The 27,827-nt window shown below is 50.1% G+C and overlaps 1 protein-coding gene across 2 annotated transcripts in view; it reads left to right on the plus strand.

Annotated features, from left to right (window-relative positions):
- Window positions 1–27,827, plus strand: part of LRRK1 (leucine rich repeat kinase 1) — a 120,993-nt gene that overhangs the window by 57,327 nt on the left and 35,839 nt on the right. For both annotated transcript variants that reach the window (XM_047736287.1, XM_047736288.1), the window contains exons 7-14: window positions 15,967–16,193; window positions 17,243–17,370; window positions 17,461–17,624; window positions 18,501–18,638; window positions 20,577–20,689; window positions 21,978–22,054; window positions 26,772–26,901; window positions 27,454–27,566. In XM_047736287.1, coding sequence (XP_047592243.1) covers window positions 15,967–16,193; window positions 17,243–17,370; window positions 17,461–17,624; window positions 18,501–18,638; window positions 20,577–20,689; window positions 21,978–22,054; window positions 26,772–26,901; window positions 27,454–27,566 — 1,090 coding nt within the window. The remainder of the gene's footprint in view (window positions 1–15,966; window positions 16,194–17,242; window positions 17,371–17,460; window positions 17,625–18,500; window positions 18,639–20,576; window positions 20,690–21,977; window positions 22,055–26,771; window positions 26,902–27,453; window positions 27,567–27,827) is intronic.

Raw genomic sequence — 27,827 nt, forward strand, 5'->3', positions numbered from 1 at the left:
GTACAATAAATATTTAATATTTGCCTCACCTAGTAAAAGGAAATAGGGACCATGCAGCCCTTTCCTTTATATTGTGCTTGGTGTTTTTCCCAACACTTTCCTACTTGATCGCTATAACACCTCAGTAAGAACTGTGGGGAACAGAATGTTTTCCTGATGAAAATATTGTGGTTTAGAGACCTCCTGTTACTTGTCCAAGGATAGCAACTACAACACAGTTATACTCAGCCCAGAACCTGAGTCTCCTGAACTCAGGGCTTTTCCCATTTCATGATTCCTGGACATCCCTCCCATGTACATCAGTGGTTGTCACACCTTTCTGTACACTGACTCCCTGGGAACTTTTAAAAACCCCAGCGCTCAGGTCATACCTGACACTAATTGAATCTAAATAGCTAATGGGACCTGCCTCAGTTTCATTTAAAAAATTCCCCAGGTGATTTCAGTGTGCCAGCGACTTTGATTTTCTTGGCTAAAGGTTAAAAGCAGAAGTGATTGGCATCTCCGTCTGCTGTCGTTTCCACTGAGCAACATTTGCCGAGATAGAGCATGAAAGTGATCGTTGCATTTTAGAAGGAGAAGACAAAAGACAATGTTACTTTTCTTCTCCTTGACCTAGAAGAGAAAATGAAATTACACTGCAGGCTGAGTCAGGAGGCTTTTTTGGGGGCTTCCCCAAAGCAGGTGGTATTCTGATTATTCATGTGAACTTCAAAGGCCAAGGGCCTTGCAGTGGGTGTGTCTGGCTGCCTGTGATCCAGAACCTGCGACAGCACATTCCTTCAGTGCTGCTGGCAGAAGACTGGGAGGCAGGCCGCCCAGAGGGACCGGGCCATCAGGAACAATGACTCAGGAACCGCAGGTGAGCCCTCTTACCTTCCCAGGTGTGCAGTGGGTCTGACTTGGCATTTTTGGTTCCAAGGAGTAGACAAGGGCGGCCATGCAAAGGGCGCTTTGCTGCCCTGAGTACATGGCCTGAGAGCTCTCTTGGCCTTACTGGCATTCGTGACAGTGACCTTGCTGCATTAGTCATGTTGTCTTTGGTGTGTTTATGCTCTGCCTTCTCCACCGGCTAGTAGGGTTTTATTTTGTTTTATATAATTGCTGCTTTGGTGGAAGCCACCGCCAGGGAAGGTTCAGAGCCTTCCTGCTTGCCTCTGGGTCAGGCGTTCCCTCGTTCCCAGGCTGCCACAGGCGGGGGGGAGGGGACTGCAGAGAACCCCACGTTGGTGTCCCATTGGCAGGAGCAGGCCATTTCGGTTTTGTGGGCATTTGGTAAGCCAGGCCCAAGAGCCCACACCACGTGGTCTGGACATACTTTCAGAAGAGCAAACCCAAAGCCAAGTCGGACCTGGCCAGAGCTGTTTCTTGGCTCGGGTTGGCCGGCGCCCCTCTTGAAAGCTGCCAAACTCTTGCCTGAACATGGAACGAGACGGCTGTGCTCGTGGCAAGAGCCCGGTCGCCGTTTGCTTTGTTTCCATGAGAAACAGCAACATTTTGAGGTTGGCATGCCCAGAAAGGAGCAGGAAAACTCCGAAATGCCAGGAAAGGCCGGCCCAGCAGATCCTGGAATAACCATGGTGTTTGTCCCCATGCAGCAGTGAGAGGGCTTTCTGGAGGTGTTCTGAGCATTGCAAGGAGACAGAGCTGGACTGAATTTTGAAACAACCCAATGGAGAAATTACTAATTGCTTCTTAAAAGTCCCTAATGTTTTAAATCTGGTAGCTCACCTAGAGAGGAACCGGTATCATTATGACCGTCATGGTGGCTCCTTGGACCAGCTCTGGGCTTGTGTACTTTAAAAATTCCCTGTGGCCCCACCGTTCAGATGCCTGTGTCTGTGCTCAGTAGGAAACATCCTGGCTGCACGTTTGCACAGCTGAACCAGCCTTTCTCCACCCAGGTGACCTGCTGGGTCTGAGGACTTTTGTTCGCAGGATGCTCGGAAAGGATAGGAAGCAGCAAGAAAATATGGGCCTCGCAGCTGCTGTCGGGGGTGGGGGGGTCCTTCATGCAGAGTCGGCTGAGTGGGGGCTGCATGCTCCCGAGAGTCCCTGAGTCACCGTACAGGCAAGCAGCCTTTCCTGGGGGACCCCAAGTCCTCTGAGGAGCACCTTTGTTTTGGGTTAGGCCTACTGCTTGGCGCAAAGAGTCTTTATTCCAGAGCTCTATGCTTTCCAGAACACGTGGATGCACGCACATCCCCACCTTCTTGGTCCTTCATGCCTCACAGCTTACAGCTGCCAGCCTAGTGGGGTTGGAACCCGTGTCCCCAGAAGTCAGCCTCTGGAGGAGCAGCAGTGCCCCGCGGGTGAGGGACAGCACGAGGTTCCGACCCACTGCCCGGACCCTGGCCCTTTCACCCCTCACTGGTGGGAGAGGAAGAGCGAGCCTTTCACCAGCTCCTCAAAAGTTGTAAAAGCAAACTCGGGACTGTTTGGCCTCTGTCCGTCAATTCGGCTTCTCTTGTGTCCTGTTCCGCACACGTCTGTTTCCTCTGGTTTCCAAATACTGACTCTTCCCTGTCCCTTGTACCTTCCTCGTTTGGGTGCCCTCCCCGTGGCTCCTGGCCACGCTGTTAGTTTTCCCTCAGAGCCTGAAATCGGGCAGCAGGTGACACAGCAGAGCCAAGGAGCAGAGCCAAGGAGCAACCATTCCTGCTACTGGCGACAGGCTTCCTGCTGAATCTTAAAACAATACTACATGGCGGGGGACGAAACCGCTTGCACTTAGTTCAAATGGGGAAAATCATGTATGAAACAGAGACGCAGGAAGAGTAAAACTATTCTTTGAGCTTAAATGACAAACCGGAAAATACAGTCGGGGAAGTATGAGAACGGGGTCCAATGTTGGCATAACTGTGGATATCCGTGTAGACAGTTGCCTCTCATTACACTGGTAATGATACAGATCAATTTCAAACAGGTAAGGGGTAAACACTGGAAAGTCATCAGAATATATTTTTAAAAGGGCGTTTATCCCAGTTGTAAAATGGAGATGATTATATTATTTTTTTTTTTTACAAATTTAGAAATAGATATAAAGGTACATCGTCAGAAATAAGATGAATGCTTTATATATATATTTTTATTTTTTTTAAAGATTTTATTTATTTATTTGACAGAAATCACAAGTAGGCAGAGAAGCAGGCAGAGAGAGAGAGGAGGAAGCAGGCTCCCTGCTGAGCAGAAAGCCCGATGTGGGGCTCGAACCCAGGACCTGGGATCATGACCTGAGCCAAAGGCAGCGGCTCAACCCACTGAGCCACCCAGGCGCCCCTGAATGCTTTATATATTAAAGCAAAAAACTTGCAGGAAAATATAGTTTTAAAAAGAAATATAGGGACATCCGGGTGGTTCAGCCAGTTAAGATGTTCCTTCAACTCAGGTCATGATCCCGGGGTTCGGATCGAGCCCCACATCAGGCTCCTTGCTCGGCGGGGAGTCTGCTTCTCTCTCTCCCTCCACCTGCCTCTCCCCCTGCTTGTGCTCTCTCTCTCAATCTGACAAATAAGTAAATAAAGTCTTAAAAAAAAAAAAGAAATGTAAAAGAGCAATGGAAGATTTTTGAACTCACCAAAACACAAATAGATCATGGATACAATGTACATGTCAGTCGATCATTGAATTTCATTCAGCCAATGTTTATAGATCACCCACTAGATGCCCAAGACTCAGCAGTGACCAAGCCAGGACCGTGACCTTTGCCACCACATTGCTCACAAATTCTACCAGGCAGGAAGAGAAATGAGGAGTTAATTTACCCAGAAGCAGACCAAGGCAGTACATCATGGCATGAACACAGATACAACTTCATTGACAATTACAGAAATTCACATTAAAGCAACTCGAGAGTACTGACACAAGCCTGTGAAATGAGCAAAGATAAACATGAATGCTGAGTAAGACACTTGGCACGATGGTCGAGAAATGGGCACACCGATGCCTTTGCTGGCACAGTCTGTTCCATATGTGCAGAAAGTCACTGGCATCATGTGACAAAAGCCATAAAACTCTTCTCCCAGGGAACTGTTCTGAATGTGTATTTCCTTTCTGAGAGATACCTCTAGGACATAATTTGAAGGGGAAAAAAGAATTCCCACAAACATGGTCAAAACACTGCTATTCATAATAAGAAGAAATTAGGGGAGGGGCACCTGGGTGGCTCAGTGGGTGAAGCGTCTGTCTTCAGCTCAGGTCATGAACGCAGGGTCCTAGGATCGAGCCCCCATGTCGGGCTCTCTGCTCAGTGGGGATCCTGCTTCTCCCTCTGCCTCTGCATTCCCCCTGCTTGTGCTCTCTCTCTCTATCTATCTGTCGAATAAATAAATAAAATATTTAAAAGAAGAAGAGGAAACTAGGGGACGGAAACAGAAATGTCCAGCTGCAGGAAGAAACTGTACCATCCATGTTGTACCTTCAGAGTGGATGGCACATAGCCAGGATCAACCCTGCCTGTGTCCTCAGCACTCAGCACACCCCTGCTCCTTGACCAGGACACCCTTGAACTCTGAGCCCCACACAACATCCTCAGGAAGCCTTCTTTGACCCACACGCTTGGTCGGATCCCCCTTATATCTCCCAGAGCTTCCTGTCCATTTTATTTATAGCAATTAACAAAGTTGGAGGTTGTCTGGGTGACATTCTCATCTAATGTCAACTCTCCCATTTGAGAGGAAGCTTCTCAAAAGCAGGGGATTTAGCCAGGTTTGCTTACCCTGTGTTTGAACCCCCGACCCCGCCCCGGTATAGGGCTGGAACAGGATGATTAGCATGGATGGACAAATGGACGGTTGAAACTTTATATATGCAGTAAATCTCCCATTTACGCAAAACTTATGAGCTGATAAAGGACTGTGCCAATGACTTTAATCACCTACACAGTCCAATGAGGTAAAATTTTTGCCTTTATTTAAAAGTTGAGGAAACTGCTGTTTCTCTCAATAGTATGCTAAGTAGTTTAGTTAACTGCAGACATTTTATTTCCTGCCCCCCCTCTTTCTCAAATAGATATTGGCAATATTAACTTGGAACTAGTGACGGAATATTCTTGTAAGCTTCCTATTTTTAAAAGGAATGACTGAAATACTACAGGGGGAAAAAACAGTGCTTTTTAAAAAAGATTTTATTTATTTATTTGACACAGAGAGAGAGAGAGAGAGAGCGAGAGCGCACAAGCAGGGGGAGCAGTAGAGGGAGAGGGAGGAACAGGCTCCCCGCTGAGCAGGGAGCCCGATGCAGGACTGGATCCCAGGACCCAGGGATCATGACTTGAGCCGAAGGCAGACCCTTAACTGACTGAGCTACCCAGGCACCCTGTGATTTTTTTTTTTAAGGGAAAAAACCTATCTATTTTTTAAAAATTTTAGTGAAGAAAAGGTGATCAGTTTTATTAACACTTTTTGGCATTCAGATATTCTTTTTTTTTTTCTTGGAAATTTTTTAAATTTTATTTTTTATAAACATATATTTTTTATCCCCAGGGGTACAGGTCTGCGAATCGCCAGGTTTACACACTTCACAGCACTCACCATAGCACATACCCTCCCCCAATATCCATAACCCCACCCCCCCCTCCCAACCCCCCTCCCCCCATCAACCCTCAGTTTGTTTTGTGAGATTAAGAGTCACTTATGGTTTGTCTCCCTCCCAATCCCATCCTGTTTCATTTACTCTTCTCCTACCCCCTTAACCAGATATTCTTAACTATAGAGACCAAACTGATGGTTACTAAGAGGGGAGGTGGGTGGGGGGTGAGGGAAATCGGTGACAGGGATTCTGGAGGGCATTTGTGTGATGAACACCGGGTGATGTGTGGAAATCCCGAGTCACCATCTTGTACATCTGAAACTACTATAGCACTGTACGTTAGCTCCACTGAAATTTAGAGAAAATAATTAAAAACTCAAGAAAAACTTTGGGATACAATACTAAAAAAGAATTATATTGAATTTGGAGCCTCGGGGGAGTGAGTCTCTAGTTATTTTTCCTTATTTGTCTTTTATACATTATTTTGTTTTTCTCTTTTTATGTCACTTTGAGAATTTTTGTAAGTAAATCTTGCATTTCAACATCGTTATTTGGTTTGTTATCAGCTGTGGCCAAGGACAACCCCTCCCATAACTTAAACATTGTTTTTACATTGGTCGTCAGAATGTCATTTCATTCTTAGATTATTAAAGTTACATTTAAGTCTTTTTTTCATTTAGTCAATTGTCAACTGTTATTTTTTTCAAAGACCCTTGAATTGGCTTTGTTTATCGACTTCCTTGTTTGACTTCCCTCTGGTTTCTCTATGCTTGGTCTAATTGTTTTAACTTTCCTGTTTTCTTTCAGCTTGCTACTCTAAGTAGGGCGGGGTTGCTTTATTATGTCTCATTTTTTCTGTTTGTAACAGCGATCAGAGTTGTGCGTTGTCTTTTCCATTACTTGTAATACTTTTGTTGTTCTAAAAATATCTTCTGTTGTGACTTGGTTTTCCTCTCCTACACGAGCATGAACTAAAAGGTCATGTTTTCACGTTCAAAGGATTGGCCACCTTCTAATTCTGCTTCTCTCATTGGTTCTGCCTCTAGTTTGCCTTTGTCCTCAAATAAGATAGAGCGGATGTTTGCCTCTCCCTGCACTTTTTCTTGCTCCCTTTCCCTCTTTACTTTTCCTTCATACTCAGAATTTAATTAAAAATAACGTGCAAGTTCATATCTATTTGAACATAGGATTCATTCTCCTGCCCCCCCCTTTGGTGATCGCTCATTTTTATGACAGTGCGTAACTCTTTAATTTCTCTATTCATTGCATCTTTGATCTACCGTAGTGTGCCGGCATTTTTCTTGAATTTGCATTAGTTCTTCCTTTACCTTATATTGCCCTGGGTTGGAACGTAAAGATTTAACATGGTTATATTTTGGAGTTATGACCATTTGAGCATCTCCGAATGCCTTCGATACTGTGTCTGCTTTTCCCCGGCCATGGGAAGGGAACATTTTGGTCGGGTAAGAAGGCACCAGAGCATCAGGCACCTGAATCACCATCTTGGTTCTGCTACCTTTGAGCAAGTGGTCTCTTTGAGGTTCTATTTTATTTTCAAGATTTTTTTTTAATTTATTTGACAGAGAGAGAGATCACGAGAGATCACAAGTAGGTAGAGAGACAGGCAGAGAGGGAAGGGGAAGCAGGCTCCCTGCTCAGCAGGGATGCAGGGCTCGATCCCAGGACCCTGAGATCATGACCTGAGCCAAAGGCAGAGGCTTAACCCACTGAGCCACCCAGGTGCCTCTCTCTGAGGTTCTTCACCTGCTAGACCTTACAGGGTTACTGTGAGGGTGAGCTGAAAAAGTGGCCATGGAAGTCTGCATGTGCGTTGCGAAGGGTCAGCGAGATGGTGTCATCATGAAATCACAGCTCAATTTCCCTACAGAGGGTTTCCCTACAGTCTGACCTTGAGTGTGCCTTTGGAGGCAATAGACTGCTGCATGTTGACAGTTTAAAATGCTATCCTAGCTTTGCTTCTAAGTTATTTTTGTGCTTCTATTTCCCATCTGGTTTCTATGGTAATATTTCCTTCTGTTTGTTCGCCTTAAATCATAGTGGCAGCTAACCACTACTAATTCTGATATTTACAGTATCTTGAGCAGATGTGCTTTTTCAGCGCTGATTACCCCTTTTTTCTCATTTGGTCATTCATTAACTAAATCATTGAATTCATCTTCTTCCTGAATCTGGGAGGAAGGCTGACCTCCCCCTTTCTCTCATCTCTCCCTTCCTTTACTCCCTGTAATCATTCTCAGGTCAGTTTGAAGCTCTCCTTTACACTATGGAGACTTCACAGGCTTTTTGGCCTGTTGAATGACCGATCTTACTGTTCTTTTCCTACCTGTTCACTATATTTCTAATCTGCTTGTCTCAACAGGCATCCTTTTGGCCTTAAGAATCTGTTCCTTTCGTTTCCTTTCTTTAATGCGTGGGCCTCTGTCCATGGAATGTTCTGGGTTCTCAGGTCTTGACTTCTCCCATCTTTATTTGACTTGTTACCATCTGTATCAGTGCTATAGTAACAAAGTAACAAAAATTGGTTGGCTTAAAATAACAGAGATTTACTGTCTCAAGTTCTGGAGGCTAGAAGTCTGACATCAAGGTGGCAGTAGCAGCAAATTTCTCTTCCCTCTGAGCTCCAGGAAAGGGAGCTCCTTTCCCTAGCTTCCGGTGGCCGCTGGCTGTCCTTGGCGTTCTTGGGTCGTAGACACATGACTCCACCCACATGCTGTTTTGTCATTGCACATCTTCACATCATCCTGTCTCTGCACTTACCTGCCTTTGTGACCAAATTTCCCCTCTTTATAAGGACACCAGTCATATTACTTGGGGACCTACCTTAATGACCTCATTTTAACTTTATCTCTCCAAAGACTCTCTGTCCAATGAGGGCCACATTCAGAGGTACTAGGGGTTAGGGCTTCAACATATCTTTTATGGGGAACACATTTCAGCCCATAACACCATCCTTGTGGCCACTGCTCCATTGCCCATGGCCTGGGTCCCCTGGTCACGGTCACCTCCCATGCACGGGTGGATGTCCGATCTCCTGCTTGTCCTTACATCCTGAATGTCCCATCTCTTCTTGAGAGCCTTTCCCTGCCAGAGCACAAAGACTTGAGCAGCAGGTGTTTTGAAGTGTCACACCAAGGGATTCCCCCCAGGGGGCAAGGAGGCGCCGTTGGTCAGGTCTTGTCCATTGTAGCCCTCACCTGCACAAGGAGGCTGGGACAGAGCACTGTCTCCAATGTGCCGATCCTTTGTCTAGCCAAATCCCTGTCCTCCCTGGCCTCCTCGGACTAGTCGGGGTTCCCAGAAAACATTTGTAGACGTCTTCATTTGCAGGGTTTCTTTTGACTTGTTCTTCAGGCTCTTTGCCAAGTTCATTCTATTTCAATTAGATCTGTGGGTTCTGCCGTGTCTCCAGCCATCTGGGTGCTCTGACTGCTGCTTCCCACGTCAGAAGGTGGCTCTTGGCTCTCTGGCTGGCCCAAGCGAGGAGAAGGCACCCTCTGTCTTCATCCCAGGAATTTTTGTTTAACCACCAAAAGGAAGGCTTGGGTTTTATGTTGCCAAGGATTCACAGATACATTTTATTTATTTATTTATTTAAAGATTTTATTTATTTATTTGACAGACAGAGATTACAAGTAGGCAGAGAGGCAGGCAGAGAGAGAGAGAGAGAGAGAGGAGGAAGCAGGCTCCCTGCTGAGCAGAGAGCCTGATGTGGGGCTCCATCTTAGGACCCTGGAATCATGACCTGAGCCTAAGGCAGAGGCTTTAACCCACTGAGCCACCCAGGCACCCCTCACAAATACATTTTAGAAGATTCTGTCTCCCCCACCCCCTTTGAACATGTGTGTCTTGATAGAATGGACTGATTCTATAAGCTGCCTTTTCGTGTCATGCCCTCGTGTCCTGGAGCTTGAATTGGTCCCCTCACGAGATTTATAGCCTCAAGGAGGGAAGGTTCTTACAGAGTTAGCCATAGGCCAAGGTCAAACACAGAACAACTGATAGGAACCATGAAGTGGCAACACAGAGAGAAAACTGAGTTCCGCTCTGCTGGGCTCTGTAGAGACGGGGAGGAGGTGAAACTGACTCTCCACTCTGGTGAGGCTATTCCCCACCTAACCAGTGGCAGAGGCACACAGCTCCCTACCAACCCCCAACTGTCAAGGTCAAAATCCAGGCTGAAAGCTTCGTAGACCCTAGCCCTTCGCTTACCAATCATTTTTCTTCGACCAGTGAGGGTTGCACTGATGTAAAAGCAAACATAAAGTGATATAATTGTGGTGTTCTGGCTCTTCCACTGTGATGGTTTAGGTCCGGTGGCTTCAAGAAAGTTTGTGTAAAGTCCGGTAATCGCCGTTCCCTCCCCCACCTGATTGCAGCCCCCATCGCAGGACAAGGAGGTCTTTGGTACACAGAAGCACCCCAAGTGTCACTCTGTGCTGAGCCATGCCCTTCCATACATCTAGGCGTTCCCTGATTCGGTCCTAATGGTTACCACAGCCTCGGGAAGCATGTGTCTAGGTCAGCCCCTGTGCCTTCTGGAAGAGCAGTACTTCCTTCTCTGTTGCCCGACATTCAGGGGGCTCGTGCTTGAGGACAAACATGAGTGTGTTTCCGTCTGGTTTGCTCCAGAGTGGGAGTGGGGGGTGCCTTAGCCACAGCACTGGTGAATGGGGGCGGGGGGTGGAGGGGTCCTCCGCATCCAGCTGTCTTTGATTTTGCAATTCGGCGTGCATGGCTTTCATTATGCAAGCACTTGGCTTCTGTCCCTCGGAAACTTGTTTATTGTGATCCTTCCCCCGGCTAAACACAAATAAGTAACAAGGGCTTCGTGGCTCGCCCTGCTTGGTTTCCACGTCAAGTGTCCTGTCATCTGCTGAACTGTGCGCCTGTTGGCTTCCCTTCTGCCGCTTTGTAAACACTCAGACACCCTGTCATGTTTGGGCACCAACAGGAAAATCACTTTTGTCAATGAAAATTTTCAAACCAACCCAAGACGAGGTAGAAATCTCACACACATTTTTTTTTTCAACCGCCAAGCCCAGAAGTCCTTTCCCAAGGATGTCTAGACTCCGAGTGTATTGTTCTGTGTTCAGACTTCTGCTTTTGACTCATTCTTCTGGGGTGTGAGTTTAACAGATTTCCCCCTGCAGAACCTCTGGTTGGGGGGTGGGTAAGACCTAGAAAGAACTCTCAATTTTAGGAAATGGCGGCATCTGCTTCCTCCACTTCTCTGTGTCTGGCGAATTCGGCGGCGCGCACAGCCACTCTTTTCTTCTTGATGATTTTCTTCTGCTAGAACAGTGCTCTCCAAATGAAGCAAGATGGCATCGCCATGACACAGACCCTCGTGGGAGACGAGGAGGCAGTCCAGGCACCCAAGCTTGCAGGATTGGCAGGATTTAGACAGGAGGCAGAAGGGCTGTGAATTCCAGGGGAGACAACCCAGAGCAGGGTGCAGAGCCAATTCAGGGACAGACCTGGGTGTGAAAGCAGAGGCCAGCCAGGCCTGCAGAAGCTCGGACCCTCGAGAGACCTCATGACACCCCCTGTCAAAACGAGGCTGGTTTTCAGGAATAGCTCTCTTAGCTCCAGCCCACCAGCCTTGTGCTTCCCACAGTGTCCAAGCATTGCCAAACCACACACATTCCTGGGGGAGGGTCGGCAGCTCCCCAGCCAGCCCCCCTGGCAGATGGGCCGGTCAGTTACTGACGGTGAGGCCACACTCCCTGGGTCCCCACAGCCTACCAGAGAATCTCAGCATCGGGTCCTCATTCTGAGGCCTGTGTTTCCTTCATGAACAGGCAGTTTCTGTGTTTCATTGACATTTTTTCCTTGGCCTTGACTCCTCTGCTCTTGGGAGCTCACCCATCCCCCAGTCACTTCTACCTACAATGAATTAACTCCGCAAGCCCTCTGCCAGCGGGGACGCAGAGGGCAGGGAGGAGACAGTGAGGCAGACAGCTGGAAAGTGGCTGGGGAGACTGGCGGTGTGGGGGCTCCCCAGGGAAGGAATTCGGGGGCCCTGCTGCAGGCAGCCTAGGTGGGGGAGGTGGGGAAAGGCTGAAAGGTTGTGACATTTTCCGGCGATCGACTGGGTTGGAGGTGTGAATGGACGGATCGAGGTTCTCAGTGGTTGGATTCTGGGCCAGTGCACAAGCATTTATTTAGTGTCTGCCGCACGCGGGGCATGCTGCTGACCACCTGAGACTGTCGGTCAAGGCTCTGTGCAGCAGGAGCCCATGGGCTGGGCTCTGGACTGCCTCCTGGAGCACAGGGGATGAGCCCCAAGTCTGAGTTAATGTGGAGCAAAATCAGCAGGTGGGATCCTATTAAGGGGGGACGAGCCAGACAGAGCCCGAGAAGGTGTCCATGTCTGCTACAACTTGCCCGAGGACCCACGTAGAGCTAGGCAGGCAGACGCCGGGCTCGGGGCTCCTGAGGTCCAGCCCTGCTCTTAATGGGATTATAGGCTGCAGCTCAGGGCTCCCAGAACATGACAGAAATGCAGGAGGGAGACCTCAATCGGGCTCATTTCCGGTTTGTTAGGATTTTTGATGGTCCTGTCATTTGATTTATAAGACTTTCGTAGACATCTAAGATGTGTCTTAAAAATCAAAATCAAAACCAGCCTCCTTTTCAGCTTCCTTTCGGCTGCCGGGTCAGTCCAAAACAGATCCCCTTGGTGTTGAATGACCAGAAATGGGCACATAGGGTAAGTGGAGAGTCAGACTATGATCTGGGCCTCTTGGCTTTGTGCCCAGCTCTCTAGTCCTGGGCCCAGGACCAGTGTGTGTCTCCAAGAACCCAGGAAGAGGAGGCCACCAGGCCCTTGGAGGGCCTTCCTTGACTGGGTATTGCAAAGCCTGGAACCTTCCTCTCAGCCTGTGCCTGGGTCAGCTGTCATGCTGATCCCAAGGCTCCCTCCAGGAGAACACTGTCCTTCTCAGCACATAAGCCAGGGACAATCCTGGGTCCAGAAGTGACCTAGACATCATCTGGCCCCAACCACTTCTTTAACAAATGAAAACCAACAATAACCAGACCAAGGGTGATGCAATTACGAATTATAGAAAGATTAGGAAGAAGCCCATGTGTCTGGATTTGAACTTCAGGCATCAGGATTCACTCCTGTGGAATACAGAGCTGTGTCAGATCCGCTGAGAAGCAGCAACACCCCAGCAGCAGTGGGCACACCTAGCACCCAGATTCTAGTTTCTAAATACCATTTTCTGCTCAAGGGAATCAGGGCAGATTCTGGGGGCTGGGGCTTGGAAAGCAATAGAAACGGGGGTGTCCGATGTTGCCAGGAAGTAAGGAAATATCCCAAACAGGTAGGAATATGTCAAAGGAACACAGGAGCCCCCTTGATGGGACTCCCACTGGCCAAACTGGGGGTGACCAGAGCGGCAAAAGACATAATGATAATAATAATTGTAACACTTAGAATAAAGAAAGAATCCATGACTCCATAGCGATACTTAAAAGGAGAAGGGGCCCCCCTTCTGTACAGAAGAATGCCAGGTAACAAATGCAGAAGGAATGGTAGTTTTAGGAAAATCACTGCTTTGTAACCATCAACGTACTGACTGAGCCAGGCTAGGCTCAACAATGGCCACTGAAACCACTGGGTGAAATGATGTAGGAACGCAAGACAGAATATCACTCAGAATATCACTCTACCCGTGCTTACGAATCACAGAGTAAAATGCACCTTTACAAAGGTCGGGGCGGGGGGGTCCGATGGACACTACCTTCAACAAGGGAGCGGACTTGGCATCATCAGTAGCAGAACAAGCTGACCGCAGGTGACCTATGGTGACGTTCTGTTGAGAGGACTCAGGGTTGTCTGAGATGCTTGCCAAAAATGCTTCCCTTGAATCTGAACACGAGGGGAAACAACTGAGTAAATTCAGATTCTGGGGTAGTCTACGAGGCTGCTGGAATGACTTGAAAAAGTGCATTGCCAGTGTTGAAAAAGACATAAGAAGCCACAAAGACTCGGGGCACCTGGGTGGCTTGGTGGGTTAAGCCTCTGCCTTTGGCTCAGGTCATGATCTCAGGGTCCTGGGATCGAGCCAACATCGGGCTCTTTGCTCAGCGGGGAGCCTGCTTCCCCCTCTCTCTCTGCTTGCTCTCTGCCTACTTGTGATCTCTCTCCCTGCCAAATAAATAAATAAAATCTTTAAGAAGCCACGAGGACTCTTCTAGATTAAAGTAGAGGGACATGCAATGTGTGCTTCTGGATGGGATCCTGAATCAGGACACAAAATAGTCAAAAAAGACCCTTTGGGATAACTGGGACTATGTGGACATGGACGGTGGATTTGATAATATTGTATTGATTTCATTTCTTGAAAATGATCAGTATAAGGCGGCAAAGTAGGAAAATATTCTTGTTCTGTAGAGACACATGCTGAAGTATTCTGGGCTGAAGTGCCACAATAGCTTTGATTTACTTGGAAACAATGCAGCAAAAAAGGAAGAGTATGGGGCACCCCAGGGGGTACAGCTAGTTAAGCATCTGAGCCTTGGTTTTGGCTCAGGTCATGATCTCATAGGTCACAGGATCGAGCCCTGTGCGGGCTCCATGCTCAGCATGGACTCTGCTTGGGACTCTCTCCCTCTGCCCCTCCCCCTCTAAAATAAGTAAATCTTAAAAAAAAAGTAAAGTGTGTGTGGAGGAAAAAGAGAGAAAGCAAATGTGATGTCAGGTTAACAGTGGAATCTAAATGAAGGGCATTTCATGCATATTCACAAAGTTCAGCTCTTCCGCAGTTCTGAAATTTTTCAAAATAAAAAAGTGTGGGGAAAACCGTAATGACAAGGGAAGCAGCAGTAGAGTGACCTTGTCTTTTTAAAAAAAATCAGCTGAGGCTAAAACTTCATTCTCTTGACCCCAAATCCAACAGAGCCTCACCTGTCCGTCTCCATCCAGGTGAATGGGGAGACAAGACAGAGTCCTTCACCTCGTGGGTACAAGACCAGAGTTTGGAGATGGTGTCCCAGACCCACGCATTCCAATCCGGGCAGCGTTGCTAAGGAGATAAAGACCAGGCACACATCGCCATCTAGTGGCCACATAAGGAAGCGTGTCTGCTGCTGCCTATTCTGAACCCAAACTTAACCCACGTTACTGGTCCCGGCTCCGCCCCACCCCACCCCCCACCCAGGCCCCTGGCTTGGTTGTTACAATGGTTGTAACATTTTCCCTTTGGCCAAGCACTGATTTTTTGTTTCATCTGGACTTCCAGTTGCTTTGGAGAAACAAGCCAAAAAGCTGATTTCCTGCCCCCAGAAACCGAATTGAGACCCAATCCTTTGAGAATACAGAAAAAAGAGAAAAACCCTGCTCATGTGTATTTAACCACCACACCCCAGCAAACCACTGGCCTTTCTGACTCCCTCTTGTGGAAATAAACGAAGGCCAACCAAATGAGAAAAGCAAAGGCAATTTATTCCAAGTTTGCTGTAGCAAGGGAGTCAGCTACACTCTCCTGCGTTTTGGCAGAGCCGTGGGAACACTTTCTGATGGGAGAAATGGGAAGCCTCAGGTGTGGCCCCCCCCACCCTGGGGGGCCATCAGTGGGGAAGCTGGAGACAGCTCACGAGAAGGGAGGTTGTCCTGTGTGATTGGTTGGGGGAGCACTTTGGCTTCCTCTGGCTCATATAAGTGGGACGTGGGGACAAAGACTGGGGAATCTGCCTGTGATTCCTGGCCCTTTGGGGCTGATTGTTACAGAAGTTACTGGATCGGTGCTAGCCATGGTGGTGTGGCTCCCTACAAGTCTGGCTCAAAGTGGGCTGGCTTCCTGGGCTCATTATTGTAGAGAAGGGGGTTAGTTTCCCAGGCAGGTTGCCACACGTGGCGTGTCAAAGTTCTGTTTTTTATATATGGCCTGGCCACTGTCTGTGTATTTGGTTCTTTTCACTCTGAAAGCAGCCCATCCACAAGCTCCCAGTGTGGGATCCGCCGTATTGCAAGCAGCAGCCCTTCTTAGGGGGGTCGGGAGACCCAGGTTGGGTCTTCTGTCTTCTTCTCCAGTCTGAGGGAAACCCCTCCAAGCATGGGCGGCTCTGTACAAAACAGGTGTCATTCCCGCGGATTCCGGCCCTGGAAGAGGGAACATTCATGGACCCCCCCACCCCCACAAATGGGTTCCCCCTAGAGGCTGGAGAGTTGGGGGGCGAAGTTTTGCAGAGGTCACTTGTGAGATGCAGATGCGGATGGAAATAGGTTACCCCCCCCCCCCCCAGTGCCAGCCACAAGGTGGCCAAGGTCCTGACACCCTGGGACTCCAGCTGAGATGAACAGAAACAGACAGACTCACAGTCGAATAAATCATTGCTCTATTCTAAGGCGACACTGGCCCCTGGGCTTCCCGCCCAAGGGGGCTTTTCCCCTTTCTCCAAACCCAGGCTCTCCGTGTGAAGTGGGCCCACCTCAAACTGCCCTGGGTAGATCTCGACTGGCTCATAGACATCTCCTGCCAGATCACGGAGCTGGACCTTTCTGCCAACTGCCTGGCTTCCCTCCCCTCCGTCATCCCCTGGGGACTCATCAACCTCCGGAAGCTGAACCTCTCCAAGAACCACCTGGGGGAGCTGCCTGCCGTGCAGTCATCGGACGAAATCATCTGCTCCAGGTGGGCACCCGCCCCCTCGCAGGCCCCTCGGGGTGTGCACGTGGACCTCCGAACCCAGCACGACCCCCCACTCCTCCCAGTCCTCCTGCTATGTACTCCTGAATCAGAGTTTGTGGTTGGAGATCCAGTTCTCCGTAAAAGGAGGGGAATTCTGCTGCCCTTACACAGTTCCGAGGAATGCGGTCCCCCCTCCTTTCGAGGAGGATGCAGAGACATCTGGGGGGGACGGTTTGTCGCGGCCCAACCTTATACCGTGCATGGTTGCCATGCCCGCTGCTCACCTGAGATGTCCCCTCTTGGTCCTGCAGACGGAAATCCAAGGAGGCTGGACGTCGCCTGCCTGGGGGACACAGTGAGGCCCAGGGGCGCCCGTTTTTATTTGACCTCCCAGGGACATGGGAAGGGCCTTCCAGAAAGAGTTACCCAGAAGGCGCTCTGGCAGCGGGTGGATGGCGTGGGCAGCTCCTAGTTTCCTTTCTCGGGAGGCCTTGGGAGGAAGCCTGAGCGTGGCCCCTGGAGCTCCATGAGAAGGGGAAGGGCCTTATCTTCGCTGACGGGCGGTGATCCTCACTCTGTAAGGATCTGAGCCAAGTTCAAAAGCTAAGGCTTCACTTAGAGTGAGCTAAGAGAGAATGCTGCACAGGGCATAGGGTCAGGAAGCAAGCCATGGGGAAGAAGGCCCCGCCCCACACAAACATTTCAAGAACAGGGGCCTTCTGAGTGGGGTCCTCAGCCAGGGCAAGCCGTGGGGGTCCAGGTGGCTCGAAACACAGCCCTGTGTCCTTCCAGCAGCTTCGAGGGCACCAGCTGACTTTGCTATCATCTCCTGAGAAAGGTTTGCATCCCTACTGATCAGTGAGACCAGGGCCCACCAAAGACACGTGTGATTTTCTTTGTCTCTGCGGGATGTGGTAACAGTTAATGGGATGAAAAGACATTTTCAGTGCACGCTCTTCAGCACTGCATGAGGGGAAATACAGAGAAACATGTCGCAGGGATGCCTTTCCTCTTTCTTCTGATGCCCTGACTGCCTCCCTCCCCAACCACAGGCTCCTCGAGATTGACATTTCCAGCAACAAATTACCGTACCTCCCGCCGGGATTCCTGCACCTCTCCAAACTCCAAAAACTGACAGCTTCCAAAAACTACTTAGAGAAACTGTTTGAAGAAGAAGGTGGTACGTTGTATCATCGGCACCCTGACCTCAGTCGTCGTTTTGTTCTTGGCCGCCGTCTTCTTACCGCGTTACGATTTTCTTTCTCCCCAGCCACTAACTGGATCGGTTTGCGGAAGCTGCAGGAACTCGATATTTCTGACAATAAATTGACGGAACTCCCTGCACTTTTCCTCCACTGCTTCAAGTCCCTCAGTTTTCTGAACGTCTCCAGAAATAACCTGAAGGTGTTCCCAGACGCCTGGGCCTGCCCTTTGGTGAGTATTGTACCAGAAATCAGGAAAGGCCAGTCAAGCCGGCATCTCACGTGCACCGAAGCTCCGGTCAGGGCTCTGTCTCACTTCCTCCTCTTGGTGACCAGGTTGGGTAGCAGCACTGCTGTTCCCTTGTTACCACTCAGAGGTGTCACTGGGCATCGAGCCCCTGAGTGTCTTAGGCGACTCACCTGAAAGCCAGCCCTGCCTCCTCTCCTCCCCACACCCCAGGCCCAGCTCCCGGCTTGAGATTCCTGCCGTAACCCCCATAGAACTTTCCACCATTACAGCCTGCCCATCTGGCATAGGAGGAGTTCTGCCCCAAAGAGGGGGGCGGGGGTTGTGTGGTTCCTTTCCACGAGCTGTGAAATAAGAACAAAGAAGAGAAGAAGAAATAATTCGCCTCCACCTCCCTGCCAATTAAATGGTGTTTTTGTTTCTGGGGAAGTTTGCTTGTTAAAACAGATGGGCCAGCATAAAGAATATTTATGTGTTATTGCTGTTGGTTTCAAACCAAGAAACTCTCCATCGCTCGCATGCGCTTTCTGGCTTCAACAGATGTGTGTGGGAAACCCGCTCGTCCCTAGAGCTTGATCCTGAATGATGCCGTTATTTCCAAGGACAATGGGCCAGATGTTCTGGAATGAAGGGATAGGAGCAGGAGCCACCTTGGTCTCCCTCAGGAAACCGTTCCTATCCCTTCCTTGGAGCAAGGACAGGAACACGGGACATGACAGTTTGTAGCCTCGTAACCGTGTTGTATTTATGACAGAGCCTTAGCTGTCGAGTTCTGATTTTTCACGTCAGTTTTGGAAAAGGTCTTTCACTGCACTTCAAAAGCAAATTAATATCTCCTTCTCTTTCTCGTCAAACTCCTAGAAATGTTGTAAAGCATCCAGAAATGCCCTGGAATCTCTACCGGACAAGATGGCTGTCTTCTGGAAAAACCACCTGCGGGATGTGGATTTCTCAGAAAATGCTCTCAAGGAAGTTCCCCTGGGGCTTTTCCAGCTTGACGTAAGCCTCATGGCCCTCTCTTTCTCATTGTTGGCTTTTGTGAGGAAATCAGTCCACGTCGCAGTACAATCTGTTGGCTTTTCCTGAGCTGCTGAGACAAAAAAAAAAAGAAAAAGGAAAAAAGGTTCAACTCTCAAAATTGTGCGTGTTTATGAGCACAGATTGGGAGGAAGTGAGCAGCATGAAAACAGCTCTGTGAGGGGAAGGGAGAGCATAGGTTTTCATCCTCTAGGACTCTTCGTTGTTGAAAAGCATGAGCATAGCCCCGCAGCCCTGTCTGGCCTTCTCCGGCCTTCTCTGGCCTCTGTCTTTTGCACCCGGGGGCCCACCCCTCCCCCACCCCTTCAAGGCCTACCGGTGTGCAAAGCTGAGGGAGCACTGTGGGGCAGGAGCTTCTTGCCCACCTCCCTCCCCAGAGGTGGCAGAACTGGAATTCCTGGGGCTCAGAATCTTCCTTGGCTGTGAGCTCAAGAGAGTGCCCTTTTCCAGAACCCATCCACCCCCAGCCCCCAACCCATCCACCTGGGGCTGCTTTCCTGTCTCAGGTGCTTTGCTGATCCGTCTGTTTTCCCCACTCAGACGGGAGCCCCTGAAAGCAAGCATAGCTCCTGTTCATCTCTTGGCACCCAGGGCCGCCCCGGCTCAGGGCCTGACCAGAGTTGGCTGAAGGCACCCGAGCACACCTCGGCCCCCCGTCCTGCCATGCCAGCCTCATGGGTCCCCACAGGTTCTCGTGCAGGGAGAAGCACAGCTTCCCCTCGTGTTCAGTGACCCCTAAAGGGCCAGGAAGGTACCTTCCATCTGTGTGTTCTCAGGAAGCAGGGCCATTGAGTCTCAGGCCCCGAGGCGTGCACACATCAGGTAGGGCCCTGGTAGGTGAGGGCATAGGTCACTGCTACCCTCAGAGGCCCCCCTGGCCACGAGTTGAGTCCTCTGCTCTGGGTCGGTTTCCTCATTTCACACCAGCCGTGTGCTGACTGGGTTTTCTGGTTTCCACTGAGGCCAGAAGCAGGAGATCCTGAGGGAAAGAATGTTGCCCAGGACTTTACCACTTGGCCCTGTGGGACCTTGTGTTTGCTCATGGGTCTCCCCCTTCAAATGGGGGTGCTGGGAGGCCCTACACGACCCCAGGGTTCTGGAGCCTGGCGCGTGCACGGCCCTGTGAGACATTCGGTGACAAACTGGTTGTGACGGTGGGGAAGGCCTGGACCCCCCCTTGACAGGGGAGAGGCAAGGACATGGGTAAGGAGTACAAAGTGGTGGGGGGAATCCATTCGCACTCCTGAGCCACGGCCACCGAGGACAGGAGAGTCCGTGTCCCTAGGGAAGGTGTTGAGAAAGGTTGCAGGGTGCCCCCTATGCGCCCACTAAGGTAAAATATGTGACAAGTCCAAGGACGGAGCTTGTCCCCCGCAGTCCCTGGTGGGTGGACAGAGGGCCAGTGGCCAGGGAGTCAGCAGGGGCCACCAGGCCAGCAGGGGACACCGGCTGTCCCCGCCACCCTCCCCTGCCCAGGGCATCACCTGAGGAGGTTATGGGAGGCAGGGGCGCCCCACAGTGTGCTGTAGTCCCTCCCCCGTGTGATGCCTCAGCCCCCAGGACCCTCAGCATCGACCGCTGCTCCCCGGACAGGCCCGTGCATAATTGTCACTCTTCAGAGGGCCCAACACTGAGACGTACTTGTCCTCCTTCCATTCTGAATAACTGCCTCGCATTGATCGGGAGGGAGGATTGTGTATAGACGGTCCTGTTTGCTGCGGTTGGGGTATTAATTCTCGCGAGTTCCTAAAAGGCTCTTGAGCCCGATGCTGTTGGAATCCTTCACGAAGGCCGAAATCGGTTTGTCATCGTTTCTCTGCCATTGTCTCAGGGAGCTGACCCTTCTCCATGTGGTGTTTGATGGTGTCTCTGTGTCTCTCTCTCTCTCTCTCTCTCCAGGCCCTCATGTTCCTGAGGTTACAGGGAAACCAGCTCGTGGCACTGCCGCCTCAAGAGAAGTGGACCTGCAGGCAACTCAAAACCCTGGATCTTTCCAGAAACCAATTTGGCAAGTAAGCATGGAGGCTCTGACAAGTTCCAGAATGCGTGTGTGACCTCAGTCCGGCAGCCCTGTGGGCCGGTGTCTCTATGTCAGTTTGTCAGGGCGATTATTAACAGAGCACCGCGGGCCCGGGAGGGGCAGGGGGACGTCAAGAGGAGATATTTATTCCCCCCGCATGCCCGGAGGTGGGAAATCCGAGGTTAAGGTGACAGCATGGCTGGTTTCCCCTGAGGCCTCTCCCTTGGGCTTTTCCCCGTGTCTCCCGTGGTCTTCCCGCTGTGCATGCCTGTGTCCAAATCTCTTCTTAGAAGGACACTAGTCAGACTGGCTTAGAGCCCACTCACATGGCATCATTTTAACTTGTTTACCTCTTTAAAGACCTGCCTCCAATTACAGTCACATTCGGAGGTCCTGGGGGTCAGGACTTCAAAACATAGGGGTGCCTGGGTGGCTCAGTCGGTTAAGCGTCTGCCTTGGGCTCAGATCATGATCCTAGGATCTTGGGATCGAGCCCCATCTGGCTCCTTGCTGAGTGGGGACTCTGCTTCTCCCTCTCCTGCCTCTCCACTTGTGTGCTCTCTCTCTCTCTCTGACAAATAAATAAATAAAATCTTTAAAAAAAAAAAAAAAAGACTTCAAAACATAAATTGGAAGGGGATTCACAATTCACCTGTAACAACATCCTTCCATTTCTAATTTTTAAGGGCTCCTGGAAGATCTCACGTCAGCCTAACCTGTCATTCTGTTCTAAAGTTTTGGCCAAAAAATGCACCTCTTTAAATCAGTCAGTCCCAGAGCTGTCTAATAAAAGATGAAAATCTGGGGATGAGCACAGCTTGCCTTTGGGGTCCTGGAGACCAGCCTCCCTATTTCACTTGCTGAAGCCCACTTCTTAGCAGGACTTGACCCCCAAAAGGGAACCCCCACCCCCACCCCCAGGTGAGAGTGTGTGATGTGGAGCAGCGACTGGAATGGGCCTTCTTGCCAGGCACAGAAATGCTCCCACCTGCCTGTAATGGAAATCTCAATAATGGAAATCACCATTGGCCATGCCAGCATTAGATCACCTCCTCTGGACATTGTTTTTTCCCCAAAGACTCCAGAGCATAATCAGTGCAATTAGTAGGCAAGGACTGTGCTTACATAGTAGCTGCAGGGACCCAGACACCTTCCTGGTGGAATGTTCTCCCTTATCTCCGCATGGCTCGGCATTATATAGTCACAGCAAAAATTGTCACGGTCTCCTCAAAATCTGATTTTTTTTTTTTTTTTTTTTTTTTTTTTTTTTGCTCCTGCAGAAATGAAGACGGACTGAAAACAAAGCGTATTTCCTTTTTCACCACCAGAGGGCGCCAGCGTTCTGGGACCGAGACAGGTGTGTGTCCATGGGGGCAGATGAGACAGCCGGTCGGGCAGTTCCCTGCTCCACCACCGGGGGTCGCCCTCGCACGGCGTTTCCCCGGAAAAACCTGGGCGTGCCCGGTGCCTCATCAGACAGGTTTGGCCTGCATGTACCCTGAAACCCTCTTTCCTGCTTGCAGTCTGATGAGACTGGTATATATATGTGTGGATAGCTCTGTTGTGAGTGAGCACCGCCTAGAGATGGTACACCTGTTAGTGCCTTTCTGTAAGGGTCATGGCATGGGGTGTGGCTTGGGGTTCCCCATTTTGCAGATGAGGAAGCGGAGGCTATGGGGTTGCAGTCAGCTCAGGCTCCCGTAACAGAGAACCACAGACTGGGCAGCTGAGATACTGAAAATGTATGCTCTCACAGTTCTGGAGGCTGGAAGTCTGCGATCAGGCTCCTCGTGAGGGTCTTCTTGCTGTGTTCTCAGAGGGAGACAGAGACAGACAGACAGAGCAAGCTCTCTGGTATCTCTTCTAAAGACACTAGTGCTCTCATGGGGACCCTCCCTTCATGACCTCATCTAAACCTAATTACCCCCCAAAGCCTCCAACTCCAATTATCACTTTGGGTAGGCTAGGGCTTTGTGGGGGGACACAGTCCATTCTGCAGCACAGGGGCTGACTCATTTGCCCAGGTCATGTGGCTGCTCGGTGACAGAACCAGGTGTCAGCCCAGCACTGTGGGACCCCAGCACTGTGTGACCCCAGCTCCGAGGTTGGGGAGAGCAGCACCATGAAGTCCTCACGGCCACACTATAGCAGCCGGTGAAGGCCTCGTGGAAACACAGCCCCACTGCCCTGGCCAGCCTGAGGAGCTTGGCCTCTTCCCCCAAACTCATCAGAAACGGGTCTGTTGCTAGAGTGTTCTGACTGGTCTCACAACCAGGCCAGATCAGCCAACGGTATTCCAGGAAAACTACTTCTTCTCGTTCATTGTCTTCTGGGAGGTACGGGGGAAGGTGTGGACCTGTCCCTCGAGCTCCTCAGCCAGCCCTCTTTTTTAACCCAAAAGTGAAGACTTGTAAAGCCAGCTATGCTCACAGAAATATTCCTCAAGACGCTGTCCCGGAGAACAGGAACCAGTATTTAGGTCATCCTCAGTGTAACATAACTTTCTTCTTTGGCTCCATTTCTGTTGGCCAAGCACTCTTTTAGTACAGGTGGTGTAAGACGGGGACAAGAAATGCCAGAGGCCAAGACACATTTGCAGGAGGTGGACCTAAATAGTCTGTCCACCTGTTACTCTTCTTAATGACCTGATATGTGTGTTTATACATACGATATCCATATGTATCAGTCATGAATGAGTGTGTATGTTTTTTTACGTGTGATTTAAAAATAACATGGAACAGACCTAAGTAAATAATAGGAATTTAGTATATGACAAAGGGGGCATTTCAGTTTAGTGGGGGAAACACGCTTAATTGTTTTAATAAATACTGTGGTGTACCTGCCTGTCCAGTGGGAAGGAGAAAGTCACCACACTGGATTCCCTACTTTACTTTTACTACAAAAATGTGCATGTAGGTTTCAGATTTAAACAAAGAAGAAAAAGAAAACCATAAACATTAAGAGAATATAGGTATAATTTGTGGATGGAGAAGTCCTTTAAAACCTAGGTGGGAGGGACACCTGGGTGGCTCAGTTGGTTAAGCAGCTGCCTTCGGCTCAGGTCATGATCCCGGCGTCCTGGGATCGAGTCCCACATCGGGCTCCTTGCTCATCAGGGAGCCTGCTTCTCCCTCTGCCTCTGCCTGCCATTCTGTCTGCCTGTGCTTGCTCTCTCTCCCCCTCTCTCTCTGACAAATAAATAAATAAAATCTTTAAAAAAAAAAAAAAAAAAAAAAAAAAACCTAGGTGGGAAATCCAGAAGTCACTAGAAAAAGACCAAAACCTTGGGCTTTGTAAAAATTGAAAAGTCTTGTTCAGTAAAAGGCATCATAAACTGAGCCATGATGCAGACAGACTGCGAAGGAATATTTTCAACACAAATCATTGCAACACAAATTGGCTTAAGTCCCTGATACACAAAGACTGCTTACAAATTAATTTTTTGAAAAGGACAACTCAATTGGAAAAAAAAAAATAGGGGAGGGCAGTGGGTATAAACAGTTGGCAGGAAAGGAAATCCAGATGGCCCAGAAACGGATGAGAAGGCCCCAAACCACACTCATGGGGACATATCATGAGGAATTTCATAACTCATCCTTTTTAAAATGCGGGGCCTTAGGACTTTGGAAACTGAGTCCAAACATAGGGATTTGACTTGGAAGGAAGGACAAACACTTTCTTCTCATTGACGCTGAAAGGGTATACTGCCCATGGAAAGGGTAGCTGGGGAATGGATCTCGGTCAGGCTTCTGTTACTGTCGGTTGAGGCTTGTGAACTCGAGTGGGTCAGAAAGGTGTCTCCAGGATGGAAATGCAGAAGGGCAAGAGGAGGTAGGGCCCAGCACTCAGAGGGACCAGACGCTTCCTTGTGAAGCCGCCAGAGTGCAAGGCCAAACGCACACCACAAAGAAACACGACAGGAGCGTGTATTAATGTTCTGGAAAACGGCTTTGCCGGTGGCCGGCTGGAGCCCGTCTGGGGAGCCAGGTGAGGAGGCCACGCCCCTTGGAAGTCTCCCTGGCAGAGGTGGGTGGTGGCTTTGGCCCTTGACAAAGGCCTCTTGAGTTTGTCCATTTCGTCTCAAAAGTTGAGGCCCACCCCAGCATGAAAAGAAGGAGACCCGTTGCAAATTCTTCCCCCCGTGGGGCTTATCCTCCGGGGGGGGCCGCTGATCCTTGGGTAAGGAATGACCTATAAAAGCTAACTTGTGTGCTGATGGATAGTAAAATTCCAAGGAGATTTGTGTACAATGAAGTAGTCCTACTTGCGCGGTGGCCTCGTCCAAAAATAATTTGGACAGCCGTTTTTACGGTAAAACTCAGACCAACAGAGTCATAAATAACTTAGGAACGATTACAGTTCATAAATACTTCGAGCTGTGCTCTCCCAGGCCCGTCGCCGCTCAGGGCAGCGGCTCTGCGACAGGTGCTGCTCCTGCAATAGTAATTCCTTATTCCATCCGCCTGCTGCTTACAGGGGCTTCGTAAACACCGAGGGACGACCTGAAAATCAGAAAACACAGGGGCCAGGTGTTCTGAGTGTGTTCTCGGGGAAGAAAGTGAGCCTTTCTTCCTTCCCGTGCATGTTCCTTTGGTGTGTGTCGGTGCAGGCTAAAGTGAATCGTTCTTTATCATTGGGGAGAAAACAGTCCTTTTGAACATTTTTCTTACGTTCAAAGCCGTCTTTAAAAGTCTGTGGCACCTTCGTTACACTCCAGAAGGCACTGCACTGACCCCCCCCTCCCTTCCCACGGGGGCCTGCTGGGCTGGTTTTCTGGGCGCCGATTTTGGGATTCCGTTATCGCCTCTTCTGGGAACATTCTCGGATGCCAGGTTACCCCATTAGCATTGATACCGCGGGTGACACGTGTGGAGAAGAGCCAGAGCGAAGGGAGGAAGTTGTGATCAAGGGCAGGAAAGTGGCTCCAGCCCAACAAAAGAATCCCACTTCTCTATCTTGCTGGGCTGGCAGAGGGCCGGGGGAGAGGGCTTTGGGGCCGTCTTTTATCTTGAGTTCTGGGAGCTGAGGCTGAAAGGCACCCTTGCAGGCATGGAGTCCTGCCCCCTCTTACCAGGGAGGATAAGGCACTTTGGAGATTTTGCTGAAACCTGAGCCTCTGATCCCCATCAGTGTGTGAGTCCAAGCTCCCGGCCCCAGTCGCTCTCGGCTCCCACGCTCTGGTGCCCGAGGAAGGAACACATATGACACGATCTCCATGGAACTAACCCCATTCACGAAGTCACTTAAACACTAGAGAGTTGGCTGGCTTTTCAGAGAGTGGCATCTTAGGAAGCATAAAAACCAAGCCCATTGTATTATTTGCTAATGGATTGGCTTTTTTTTTTTAATTGAAGATGTGTCTGCAGTAAACAGAATTTTTAAATGGTGTCAGATGGTGTGGCATGAATATCCAGTCTCCTAGTCACTCCCCTCCCCAGTGACAGTGGTGGGGTGTGCGTTACCGTTATGTTTGTGTCTGACATCCGTGTACACGCATGTGTCCCTGTGTGTGCTCACATGCCTGTAGCGGCATGTAACATGCACACACGTGTGGTGCGTGTGCACATACCTGTGATGTTGTATGCCTGTGGCCCGCATCATGTAATATCTTTATGCCTGTAAAATATATACGTGAAATGTACATAGTGCACGGGCTGTGCGTTTGCTCCCACGCCTGCACACACCCGTTTTCGCTCACCAGTAGCTGTCCAATGTTGCTTCACTCCCGCGTGTAGACCTGCCTCGTGCATTGCAATAATTATATATCATCCCTGTCGCTCGTCAGCTGCCTCCCTGCGGGGGGAGGGCTGTCTTCTGTCTTTGCTGTTACAAACAGTGTGCCTGGGAGTGTCCTGCCCTTACAACCTGGCCACACACGTGCAGGGACATCTGCAGGACCAGCCCCTGGAATTAGAACACCTCGGTCAGGAAGATGAGCCCCTTAATCAGGTCGACTTGCCGAAATGCCCCCCAGAGGCTGCTGCCAGCTCGCACACCCGGGTACCTTCCAGGCCATGCCGGAATGGTCCAGAATCCTCTGCCAACATCCCCTCTGCTTTGGCATCTCTTTGCAGCGGGGGTGCTGGAATTTCCGGCCTTCCTAAGTGAGTCTTTGGAAGTCCTTTGTCTGAATGACAATCACGTGGACGCCATCCCTCCCTCGGTTTGCCTCCTGAAGAGTTTATCAGAGCTCTACCTGGGAAAGTGAGTACCCAGCCTGAATGTGCTTCTGTCTCCCATCTGAGGACGCAGACCCCGGGGAGGGGGTGGGGGAGCCATCTATGTACGGGGAGGCAGCAGGGGGACTTTGAGAACCGGGCTTCGTCAAAGAGGTGGGAAAGGGAAAGGCAGGGGCCATGATGCCTGATGCCTTCTGTCCTAATGAGAACTGCTCAGTCCTTCATCCTTCCATTCGCCGTATCCCTACTGCTGGGCACCGCTGGGGGGTGCAGCGTGAGAAACAATGAAAATATCAATTCGGTTACGTTGCCTTTTTGAGAAGAGACACTGATAATCTTTATGGCGTCCTAATCGATAGAAGGGAGAGGATGTTGGGGGAGGAAATCTGGTTCTAAGCCATGGGGCTCTGCAGAAGGCAGAGCTGGCTTTCCAGCGAGGAAGGCTTCGGAGATAACTGTCTCGATGGAACGCTCGAGATGTTGGGCTTGGGGTGCAGGGCCCAGAGGCTGACAGCCTGCCACGTGCACGCATGCATGTAGTTCTTTGTGTCCTCCCACGGTGTGTGTGTCCCCTCAGCAATCCTGGCCTCCGTGAGCTCCCGGCGGAGCTGGGGCAGCTGAGCAACCTCTGGCAGTTGGACATCGAAGACCTGAACATCACCAACGTGCCCGCGGAGATCAAAAAAGAAGGTAGGCTTTCCGAGGCAGCACCCCTCCCCACCCCAACCGCCCCGGGAAAAGAGGACTCGAGTCCAGTCGTTAAGGACCTGGGCCGGAAGCAGCTTATGCTCCCGTGGTTGGGCAGGTGCAGAGAGATGACCCAGAAAGTGATGGTGTCTGAGCGCCATTGTACTGCAATTAACCACGTGATGAAACTATGATTCTGTGGGCGGGAAGGATACCGTCTTTAGGTCCTTGACTTTTGGACTCCACTTTTGGGATAATTATGAC

Source organism: Lutra lutra, chromosome 7 (assembly GCF_902655055.1).
Source record: "Lutra lutra chromosome 7, mLutLut1.2, whole genome shotgun sequence".
Lineage (NCBI taxonomy): Eukaryota > Metazoa > Chordata > Mammalia > Carnivora > Mustelidae > Lutra > Lutra lutra.